Here is a 12,786-nt window from a genome sequence, read left to right as displayed (position 1 = left end):
TCAGTCAAATCCACAGAGACTTGAAGGAAGAAAAAAATCATAAAGCGAGATCAGTAGAGGAAATTACCACTCAATGGTGACCAAAACACCTGTTGCAAGACACAGACAATAGAAATTCAAACGCACACAATAAGTTGGCGCTATTCTAATCACGGCCAATATTAGCCTCCTCATTATCAGCGAGCAGGCAGTGCACATCAATTTCAGATTCTCAGGAATTGCAATACAAGCAATCAGAAGTAATATAGACCTAATATGCTTTTATATAATGCACGGTCAAACAAAACAGTGGTTTCTTCAATTTATTTTTTCTACAAACAATTTAAGTTAACTCTCGCCATGATTATGTGTTATCTACGATATCTGATGGCATTATCTTACCAGCTAGAGTGATAATTCAAAGCGATAAAAGCAAATTCAAACGCATACTGTCATAGCACATTTGTATTCTAAAGTAGAAGTAGGGCAAAAAATCACTGATATAAATATTGTCATACATATTTATTGGAATGAATATTCATGAACCGTGCTATTTGTTTTTTGTTGAAGATAAGATTGTAAGGTCAATTATCTCTGTGTGGAAAACACAGGGGGTACAATCTATTTCCAGCAATAGACGTTATGTGCAAATGCGTTTCAGATGTAGATGCTTACATCTAGTGACGACTCCTTCCAGTCGAATGATGTTGGGATGGTCAAACTGGCCCATAATGCTGGCTTCACCCAGAAAGTCACGTCTCTGCTGCTCTGAATATCCGGCTTTCAGACTCTTGATGGCCACCTGGATCTCCCTCTTACTGGGCAGCCTCAGACGGCCACTGCAGACCTCTCCAAACTCACCTGGGAGTCAAACAAGAGCCTGTCAGCTAATTGAATTTACCCTCAATCCCTTATTTCATTGCTTTGCAATCCCCTGGTGAGCTGTTCAGGTGGTTTAAACAAGTAGGGCATGCTTTAGAGTCAATTTGCTTTGACTTACCAGCCCCAATAACTCTCTCAATCCGTATGTTGGAAACTTCGATCTCCTTGGCGAAGTCTCGCACCGCCTGGTTGGGGTCCTCATATGTATGCGGGTGAATATACGTGCGGGTTTCGGGAAGTTTGACTGCAATGCAAGAACACGGCAGGAGTGGGGATAACGGTCGGGTTATTTTACAGTCATTTTAGTTACCTAGACTGAACCATCCATTTTCCTAAAAGGAGGGGAGTGCCGCATTTTCAACCTCATTAAACATTGTCTTTGGCAGGCAGGAAAAGTGTCATTAGAGAAAACACACATTAGGCAACTAGAGCGATCAGAGACACCATTTATCAGCAGATGCATCAGAGCCTCTGTTCACTAACCGACAATTTGCTGGAAAAACATGCATTTTCTTTATTCATCTATCTAGCCAGACCGAATTCTGTTCACTGGCCAGAAAAAATACTATGCTAATTTGACGACATATCTCAAACTATGTTCTTTGAACGCACTATATTAGACATCTTAAAAAGTTAGCTCAATATTTTGCTGATTAATCTTAAAAGATTTGAGTTCTTTTCCAAGACCAAAAAGCCTGTGTGCATTACCTCGTCCATGCTGAAACTGCATTTTCTCTTCCTCAGGGTCTTGCTTTGCTTTAATATATCCACAGCGCCTGGAACAATAGAATAAGCACAATTAAAACCGTCCAGACACAATGAAATACATGCTTTCTCTCACACTAAATCAACTAACCAATCCCCCAAGAAAATGTTGATGACTGCAAAATCAAATCTACAGCGACCAGATCTGGTCACATAGATCATCTTTTTACAGTGTAGTTTAACCATAATGTGTCTTTAGAGTCCGGTTTTTCCCACCTAATAAAGGATTTCACTGCTTTTTCCCGATTTTTAGCACAGGGAAATTCAATCCTGACACCTCTGACTTTATCATTAACTACATCATTCCTCTCACACGATCATGAATAAGGACATGCCCCAGATAATGAATATTCCAATACACTGGGGAGGAAAGGTGGCCCAACGTAGGACTGATAATTATGTTCATTATTCATTTAATCCTCTTAGTGACACACACTCACACATTCCCTTTTCCTGTCATGTCTTTAAAAAGAACGAATTGCCAAAAATGTCCCAGGCTGACTAGCCATAGTAATTATACAGCATGCTGAAATGTGGTGAATGGCTGCAGAATGTCTAACAGACTGGCACGTTTGATGGGGACCAGGTGGAAAAAGCCATCCTAAATGGGCTTCTAGAGGACATTGGCTCAACTAATATGGGTGAATATCCACTTATGAATAGAAAAGCAGACTGGAGTCTCTATTGTGCTGTAAGCCAGATGACAAAATGCAAGGCATTTCCTCTAACTGCAGGAAAGCAAGCTAAGAGTTCAGAGTGGAAGAGAGAGTGTTATGAGTTGAAAGCCTTTGGTGGAATTTCACATTGGGACTCGTTCTTGCATCAAAACCTGCTAGAGGTGCAAGGGACGGAGCTTTTTAAAAAAAATATAATGTTTTTAATGGAATAGATGGACAGATTCAACTCAAAATTACACTCAAGACTCTGAGTTCTGCATTGCAAACAGTCCATAATGACAGTGAGATATTACCAGAAACTTCTGCAATCAAACTGCTAAGCTAGTAATACCCCCGTAGCAGCTGTGGAAACACTCATGCATCGGGGTTACCAGTATTTGATTCTGTATTGATTTTATACACAGTTAACAATGCTAATCATACAGGAACAGAGTCCCCTTCATTCCAAAAACTAGAGCGTGCTCAGCTGCTCCAGAGCAGTTGTAAGCATTGGGGCCAGAGGCCGGGGGTTGGGACAAGAGCAGACCTAAGGGTCTATTACATAATGGGAAGACCGCTGGGTTCATTCATACCCCCTCTGTTGCATCTCCATATGGAGTTGCGGGGGGTAAATCTTTCCCTTTCAGCTGTCGTACAGCCCCGTCTGGTGCGGGGGTTCAGAGGTACATGTGTTTAGTTTCCTCTCTGCTGCTTTTAATGAGACTGGGAGTCTCAAGAGAGACCCCACCTGTTCATCAGCCACACATACACATGCACCCCCCTAAATGAAAGCTCAGAGCCTACTGTGCATCTGTGTGCAGGTACAAACTCCTAACCCCTTCGATCTTTAACCGTCCCATGTGCGGAAACACAGTCTTTTTAAGTGGAACATGCTTGCATGGGAGGCGCAGGGCTGGAGGGTTCGCAGAGGCGGGCCACCCAGCTGAAGCATGTGGTAATCAGGGAGAGAAAATCAACTCTGAAACCGACCCCGCTTGCTCTCTAACCTGCCCTGTCGTCCCTGAAGGTCCCGCAGATGGATCCCTCCCCCTTGTACCTGCCGCAGTGCCGCTCAACACGCTGATGAAACACTTCCCATGCTGCAGCGGGAGATCCGGAAGCGTGATCCCACCCTTCAACCTCCTTGTCACTCATTTGAATGCAATATGCACACTGCGGGGCTATTTGCATATTCTGTTATAACGGCGGATAAAATGAAAAAGAAAAAAGAAAAAAAAACCTTGACAGACTAGTGTCTAGGACTCTGCAATTAACACATTTTTCAACTCAGAAGCATTCCTCAAATCCCTTTTGTGCGGTGATAAAGATGTTTCGCAGCCCTACACCGCTGGAAGCCCTTTTGTCTATGACCCAGTTTCTTTTTCCTTTCTTCTTCCTCTCTTTTGTCTTTCTCCCGCTCTCACAGTGTGAAGCTTGTATCTGCAGGTGACAGTGCAGCGTAGCAGCTTTGTATCTGCTGACAGGGCTCATATCTTTCTCTGTGCCTTTGAGAAAGGGACGTCGAGTGGCATGGTGCTAAAGCAGAGAGACTCTTAAACTGTCTGGCCGGCTTGAGGGAACAATGAGTGAGAGCTGATTCAGTTTTGCCATAAGCATTGAGAGAAAGATGTAAGGGAGAGATTGAGAAAATAGACATATTTAGTGCTTGTCAAGACAATATTATTGCTCATACATACCTTAAGTACTAAATGCTGGCATGTAACTCATTCTTTAGCAAAAGTTTTATAGTACATTACTACTCTAAGGTACTACTATGCACCTTTTAGGTGTAGATAAGAAACAAAGTTGTCTAGTGCCCAGTGACAAGCTGTTCTGACGGTGTATCCCATGCAAGCCTTTTCTTTTGCTATAATTTTAAGCATATATGCACATAAATAATGTGGCAATATCAATTAAATCCCATCAGACAAAGAACCAAGTGGTTTCCTTGAACAGCCTCAGCATGAGATGATGTGCTGTGAGCATAAAACACTGTCATTTTAATGTGGTAACTCTTGTCCTCTAACCCCCAAACTAGTTCGTTACATAATGATACTCCAGCTCATTGAGCTAATGAGGTAAAGCAGCTTCCAGCTGGGTCTCGAGATCTATTCAGCATGTAGCGGATGGCAGGCCAGCTCCGGCTTTCACTTGCTACAAGGACATGCCAAGCCACTGGCATGGCCAATACTGTACCTCCCAGTAGGGTGGCAAGAACAACAGGACAAAATTCAACTGATGTCCTTGCATGTTGCCATGTGTCTGTTCTCCTAAAGGACAGGGTTCGTTTGGAACGGTTAACTGAGACATCTTTTATCTTGAAAAAACTGTAAAGAAAGAGTCAACACGTCCTTGAGCCATAACTTTTGCTGGTCCATATCATGGATCATTTAAGATTTCTCTCCAGAAAATTATAATTTTGCAAGCATTTTCAGAGAAGTACAACGTAGGGCTGCCCCCTAATAGCCAACTAACTGGAAGAGGCTTGGTCGACTAAAAAAAAATTCCACACAAAGTGCCGAAATTACGCAGTCCTTGACGGACAGATCGTTAACAGACGGTCTATGTGGTAATATAGTACATTGAGCAGGACATCCATATGCTCACCTAACATTCATCAACCTCAAATCTGGCTTATCATATAAAGAAATAATAAAAATGCTCAGAATTGCGAATTTGTATCATGCAATTCTGAGAATAAAAAAGTCTGAATTGTGAGATGTGAACATGAAATTGGGATAAAAAAGGTCACAATTAGCTTTTTTTATTATTATTATTCAGTGGCCGAAACAGGTTTCCATACAAAATGGATCAGAATGATAACAGTAAATCTGATCTTGAAATTGACTATGTGGCCCCTAGAGACCTGTCTCTGTAAACCTTTCCTCCTATCTGAGGATAAAAAATTGATTTACAATCAGGCTAATTACAAAAAGAGGAAATGATCATGTGTTTGGAGGAAATAGACAATCATAAATTCTAAGCTCCTCTGACAGGTGTTTTAAAAACACTGACTCTATCAGTTGAGAAGGGTTCATTACGCTAATTAAAATCCAGAAGAAAATCGAGCTGATTGATGGCACATCCTTGTCTTCTCTCCAGCCATGCACATGCATCCAACATATCATCCACTTATATATTCCGGAATGTTCTTCTGACGCATCCATCCAGACACGTCTACAGCTGGCCTGCCATTAAACATGTGGAAATGAAATTCTAAGTGAAGCTGCGTGCTGAGCGTGAGCAGGTCATGACGTGCTCAGGGGCTACACGGCCAGCAGTTTCTATTTGGAAAGGCACTGGAATAGCCAGATGGAATGGTTTGGAAAAAAACAACCCTGTTTTACAACCGAACACGCTCATTCAACCATTTCGGAATGGCATTGTAATTCCATTTTGTGTGTGTACTTGAATGTGTTGCTATATCTCTCTGTTAACCACATACAAATGGACTGACTAAACAGTCATGGTACGGTATCAAACCCAAGGGCGAGAAACAGGTAATGTCTTCACTAAATCAACCGAACAAGAACCATTAAGCCCTCGGCTGTGCCGCCAAAGCATGTTCTACACTGCTCAAACAAAGAACTGAATAACAAAACACATTTACAAGCTACATTCACTCACGTTGGTAGATTGTGAACGAAATCTACTTCCCCTTAAATGGCATCAGTTACAGCATAGTGTGGGTTTTCACTACACCGAGAGAAATGTAGTGCTGAAATCTCTCAGTTTACAATTGTATATGATTGTTTTCAGCTGCTATATCACAATAGTTTTAAAATGATTTCAGACAAACTTTTTTTTACTCATTGGTTGTTTATGTGATGCTCTCATGTAAAAACCAGCAGAAATAGCAATTGGTGCACAATCGTTTTTTTTTTTTTTTTTTTAATGATGTTTGCAGTCTAAACTGGATAATCTTGTGTTTTAACACATTTCTCAGAGTTGAATCATTTATTTATTTTCAAAGAGTCCCATCGAATATTCAGCCATCAGAGAGCTGCTGTTATATGGCGTGCACACATATTTTATTACGCAATGTATAATTTTTTTCCCCTTCTTGCATGATTTAGCTGCCTACAAATTTGCCAAACCTTGATGTGATTGAGTATGACAGGCAGGGGGGAAAAGGCGAAAAGGCTCGTCACATAACACAAACACATAACCACTAATCAGAAATGCAATTACCTCAATAATGGAATATTAACCGACAATTCATTTATCACTCCTGCAGAAATCAGCCATGTGGCTTCTAGATTTCATCATTAAACTGCAATAATTCCATCCAACGTGAGCATTAGCAAATGGTTTGGAGGCCGTCCAACTGGAGGTAAAGGGAATTGTTTTAATATCAGAAGCTTGAAGTCTTCAACTGGTTTTCATGGCTGGCAAACAATTCTCTTCAGACTTGCAAATGTATGCGTCTTTGGTTAGTAGGCACCTGCTAGAATACTGCGGCATCTGTCATTGCACTGAAATGTTCGACAAACACAATCACAAGGATCTTTAAAGTCTTTAAAGTGTGTCCTTCTTTTTTAATTGCATTTCTGGAAATAAGCAGAAAATAGGGGGAAGTGAAAGACAAACGAGGACCATCTGGCAGCATCATCACCAGCCAATCAAAGCTGTTTTTTCCTCATCAAGTACCAGAATGCTGGCCAACTCCAAATCACTGGGAGCCCAAATCAGTGCAAAAACAAAGTTGAACACACTAAACATGCCTGAACTCTTCATATTTCTCTGACCAACCTCAACTTTGGTGTGCAAACAGAAGACAAATTCATGGGCCAGTATTCCCATTGCTCTTGACCAATGCATTTCCATGATTTGTTCCAGTTCTTCATGATTATGGATATAAATAATTACATTTGAAATGCATGCACAAAGAAAAACATTTTGTATTACAGAGTCATAAAAAAATGGAAATGCAGAACCAAAAAATTTCTTTTAACTTTTAGGAATTCATATCACACCTTTAAAATTCCTTGACATTACCAAGAAACCCTGACTGATCACAAATCTTAAATTCTGCAAACAAAAAATCTCTTCAGATCTCCAATGACCTTGCTCAAGTTCGAAACATTAACATCTTGCTTATGATTCCCACTTGAGTTAAACTTTGCAAAAAACTGATGTAGGTTTTTAACTCAGAATCAGAAATCAATTACCTCAAACTGTCAATAATGGAAAGGCCTCGCTCTTAAAGCTCAGCTGAGGTTCTGAAAGCAGTAAAAGAACTGAGGGCACTGTGAACGGAACACCTTGTTAAGTCCAGTATACATAGCTCAGTGTAATCCAATGCCAAGGGACTGAATGCAAATACAGAGTTTAGCTTCACTCACCATTACGATTCATTAGCCTCCACACCACACTAGAAACACGTCATTCGAGATCAGCATCAAAACTCTTTTTATTGCTTCTATGAGGGTCTTCCACAAGCAGTCACACATGCATTGGGACGGGGGTGGTGGAAATCATGAATAAGAGGTGGCAGCACCAAGGTTTTGGCTTGCAGGCATAAACTTGGCCGACATAACACATCCTACGGGAGCTTTCTGTCACAGTGCATTATGGGTTACAAACTGCAAAGCAGACGGAAATCTCATTCTGTGTTACAACATACTGGATCATATAGCATATAACAGTCGAAAAATCCCTAGTAAATCAGCCTTTGAAATAGAAATGTGAGTGCCGGTCAATACTAAAATAAAAAGCTGTAACGATGCCAGTCTTTCTGCAATATTGCTAAGAGAAATTAAAGTGGGTAGTTGCACATTGCCTATGCCAGTGTTTTATATTATAAAACATTTTTATTCATAAATAATTTATATTTTTTATATATAAATGTATATTTATATTTTTATATATTTACTTATAACAAAATCCGAGTTTACTGAAACCCAACTTTGAATATAACAAACTAAGGAAGACCAAAAGGGCGCACACCTACACAAAGATCAGCTCATGACTCATTCTGACCATTTCATGTCATTGAGAGGGGTTTATTTTCTGCTTTCCGTTCCTCGTCTCTCCAGATCCCCCTTTCATTTCCATTTCATTAGCTCCCTCGTTCTCAGCCGTACAGCGCTTCTACTCTTGCTTTTCTCCCTTATGTCTGTCTCTTCAATTGTTCTCTCAAGTGTTTGCTTTCATCTCTACAGATCACGCTTTGCAATCAGAGGGCTAAACAATTTTGTGTCCTTTTGATTTTGTGAAAATGCACACATGTACACACACAAAGGCATACACACACTTCACGCACAACATCTCATTTGCTCGATCCTGTCCATCTATATTTACGATTCTTCGCTGATTAAATGAAACATGGTTTCTTCATCTTTCGTATGGATTTGTTGACGGTTAAACAACCCAGATTAGCACTGATTCATCCAAGTCTGTCAGTGTAAAAGTTGCCAATGAATTGCTTTTTCATCATACAGAAGTCTGCATGATTGGGGTCATTTTTTTTTTTTTTTTAGAATAAGGTATGGTCTGAATCTATAAGCCGAGAAAGCTTAAAGAAGAATAATAGATTACTCTTACCTTCCACTCACAACAAAACAGGCCACTAGCAAGACCAGAAGCACTGCACCGCCTGCCACAGAGATGGCCAGTATGGTTTGCTGGTTTGGATCTCCAACCGCAAGCATATCTAATACAAAGAGAGAGAAACCAACATTAAAGCAGCGATTATCCTCAGTGCTTTCTGCATTTGTGAAAATTTACCACAGTTTGGCACATCCAATATCCATAGGTTAGATTCATTATTTTAGGTACAATTTCTATAAATGCATAAAAATGTGCATTTATATATATATATATATATATATATATATATATATATATGTGTGTGTGTGTGTGTGTGTGTGTGTGTGTGTGTGTGTGTGTGTGTGTATATATATATATATATATATATATATATATATATATATATATATATATACACATATATATACACACACTACAATTTTTTAAATGTGTAACTTAAAATGTTTAAAAGTACAAATATGTTGTTTTAAAATGATTTAATACATTTCTATTTATTTACTGTCATCTACCATTCTATGTCTAAGCAACTGTGATAATTAAGAAAATATTACCACATAGTAAACACAATTAGAAACTGTTAAATATGCCTTATTAATACCATGGCAACTATTCTGACATCCTTCACAAGTGTTATATCATAAACAAAAATAATCACGACTAATATTTTAGTAAACAAACAAAGGGATGTAAAATAACCTGAATTGTCCCAGATAATGTTCCAATAAAAAAATTTAAGAAAGCATCCCTCTAATTATGCGCACAGAATGGTGGTGTGTAGCATATGGTACACAAACTATGAGACAAACACAGCGGGGGCTTTTACCTACTCTCAGCTGAAGCTGCTCACAATTCAGAGGAACACTGACAGAAAATCTACATGTTCAGACTTCAAACACCGCAGCGAGAGCGCAAACTGCAGCACGTGAGGAGCCTCGGCTATCTCTGGGGACTAATTGAACGTGTTCACATGTATGAATATTTCAAAGCCTCTTTCAATGCGCGCAGCGGATCAGAAATTCAATCAACGGCATGTGATGGAGAAATACATGCGTGTGACACAGGTTACAGTTTGGCCGAAAACAAATTATGAAGATATTCAGCTGTGAATAAGAAATCAGGGTTTTCAAAGTCTGAAATTATACAGGTATCTACAAAATCAAGAATAGTGTAAATGGGTTTCTGCTCAAGAATAAAACTTAACTATGTTAAAATTGTAATGCATGCCTTATTACAATTTTCTGTGGCTCCTTAGCCTAACTGTAAGCTAACTGAAGAGCCTTACTGAGCACACAGAATTTCACTAGAATGTTATTTTACAGTAAATTAATCAAACAATATCCTTTTGCTATTGGATATAGTCTTACGTGTAAGTAATTTCAGTAGTGATATGGTGAACAAGTGTTTTGTGTAATGAAACTATATTGTGCAATTGGCACATATGGTATCAACCAGTCAGCATCCAGGAGACGAACTTTCCATTTTAAAGTGATCATTTCAGAATCAGATTTCATAGTCAGTTCTCTAAAACTAGCGGAGAACACTGTTGCCAATCCCCAGGAAGTAAAGGAGATCTTCACTGCTGGAAGCAAGGAATCTTAAACAGGTAAAACATTTCTGGAGGTGCATGAAGGATGGTTTTTCACTTACCTTCATGGCTCGTCTCCAACTCAATTTCTCCCCTGTAGTTCCCATAGCCTCCATCTGTACGGGCTCGGATCCGGAAGATGTATGTGGTTCCCGGCTTGAGGCCTTCCACCGTCATACTGTTGGATTTGGTCTTCAGCACAGTGTAGTTCTGATCCTGCTGGTTCTATAGTAGGAAAGATTGGAATAATAAGTGAACCAGGCTGCTTTCAATGAAGACGGATGTGTCGATCCCTCACAATGATACCTGAATCCCTTCCTGTCCTGCAAACCCCAGGAGTCTAGTTGAACTTTGTCGAATCATCCATAATTTATCGAGTCACATTCACAGAAAAAAATGAAGAACAAGAGAACAAAGCATGCAGATTGGATTCAGATCAGTCAATTGCCAATTAGCAATTAGCTCAGATGGAATTTAGTGCTCATTCAAGCACCTCCTGCCAATGACTAACACAATGCTTTTCTCATAGATGGATTGAACTGAAAAGAAACCACAGATTCCTGCATTTTTTTTTTAAGGGCCTAACTGCTTTCCGGCTTCCAGTAACTGGAATTTATCCAGATAAATGACATCAATCCTATTGACTTGGATCTGTCGCCTCATTGTCCAATTCTCAATGTCTAATCCTATGGAGAATTCCGTACAGTGTGCTCATGTTAATATTTCACAGCTTATTGATATCCATTCATCTTCCTTCATGTAAGCCCTTCGCTAAAGAGGCACGTGGCAGCTCGTTTAGGGAAATCTAACGTTCCAGACAGAAACACCACACCCTGCGAGAGAGGGATGACCATATTTCCTGTGGTGCTATTAAATCTAAGACGGGCCAAACAGGCGGCATCAGACGGATCGCGGACACAGCGGCAGCCAAGCCTGTCCATCTGTGGGCTCCATCTAAAAGCCACACAGCCCATGATCACCTGAATAAATCATAATAATTACCCATCACCATGTTTTCATGCCACACAGCCAAGTACAGTGGTACAGGAGGGTGTCACAGAGGGATCAAAACAACTGAACATGAAATCTCTTACCCTGTGTGTAGAAAACTCACTGCAGAATGCAGTTCGCACTAGATATACATCCGTACCATATCAATAATTGAATTATATTGGACCTATTTTCATCGTGCATGCTCATTTCTGCTATTTTTTACATTAACATTACATTTGTGTTCATCTAACAATCACTTTGAGTTCATCTTAACAGTTTAACACCGTTAAATATAATCTTTAGTGTATCTTGTAATTAATATGCATTTTTAATAAGGCACATTATAATATCGTGATGCCTTATCTGAAGTATATATACATTTTTTAAATAATTGATTTAAAATTGTATTTTTAATTACTTAGACACAATTGTATAGAATAGTATTTTAATATAATAAACATTAGAAAACAATTTTAATATATATTTATTAGTTATATGAAAGTATCTGAGTATCTGCCAGTAAAGAAAAAAAAATAGGGAAAATCTGGAATACTAAATTTAGAATATATTTTTTATATGTATATTTCATATATTTAATAATACAATAGAATTTTAATGCATATTTTTCAGTTATAAGCCATAAACAATGTCACATTATCTACTATTCAGACCCAATTACCAGAAATATTGCACACTTTATATGAAATTACATACACAATATGTCTCAAATGAGGACGTCAGAAAAACTACTTGAAATCAGATTTGATCATTTAGAATGAGAATTTTATTGGATATACATGGATCAGGTTTTAATCGGATTTCAAACATAATCATAAAGCATATGGATTTGTTAATATCATATTTCTGTCTGTTCAGCCTAAAAAACGAAACAGGTTTGAGTTGAATGAAGCAAAAATTGGATTTATAATGGACAATAATGTCATCAAGTCTAAAATGTGACAACCTCGATGGTTTTTGGCAGACAGGAGATCCATGAATGTTAATTGGGACCGAATGAAGCATGTCTGTGTTAACATTACAGTCTCTCCCCAGGGTACGATAAAAGTGAGCTGCCATATGTCCAATCAGTGCAAGAAGGACTCACATAGGGCCAAAAGGTCATGGAGATCAGCGTACACCAAAGCATCTAACCTTTTCATAATAGGTGACTTCATATTCCACTACAGTCCCGTCAGAAGGTTCTGGACCCTGCCATGCCAGCGTTACACTGTCGGTGCCCTTCCTTTCCTTTAAGATGACACTCACTGAAAAAGAAAGAGAGAGAGATGAATTGAGATTGATTTCCATGTAAAAGAGGAGGATTAATTACACTTCTAATTAAAGAGTATGAGAGGGCTGGCGGAGCGCGTCTTG

General features: G+C 39.1%; 1 protein-coding gene across 1 annotated transcript in view; it reads right to left on the bottom strand.

Moving 5' to 3' along the window:
* Positions 1-604: 604 nt before the first annotated feature.
* Positions 605-12,786, bottom strand: part of LOC113071330 (ephrin type-A receptor 3-like) — a 43,789-nt gene continuing 31,607 nt past the window's right edge. Inside the window, exons 6-11 of the mRNA XM_026244694.1 lie at positions 12,565-12,677; positions 10,482-10,644; positions 8,829-8,937; positions 1,570-1,637; positions 980-1,105; positions 605-840 (exon numbers count right to left, since the gene is read on the bottom strand). Of these exons, the coding sequence (XP_026100479.1) occupies positions 620-840; positions 980-1,105; positions 1,570-1,637; positions 8,829-8,937; positions 10,482-10,644; positions 12,565-12,677 (800 nt within the window). The 3' untranslated portion in view covers positions 605-619. The remainder of the gene's footprint in view (positions 841-979; positions 1,106-1,569; positions 1,638-8,828; positions 8,938-10,481; positions 10,645-12,564; positions 12,678-12,786) is intronic.

This window comes from Carassius auratus, unplaced genomic scaffold (genome assembly GCF_003368295.1).
Source record: "Carassius auratus strain Wakin unplaced genomic scaffold, ASM336829v1 scaf_tig00007125, whole genome shotgun sequence".
NCBI lineage: Eukaryota > Metazoa > Chordata > Actinopteri > Cypriniformes > Cyprinidae > Carassius > Carassius auratus.
The sequence above is the reverse complement of the archived record's forward strand: the minus strand, read 5'-3'. Positions and strand labels throughout refer to the sequence as shown.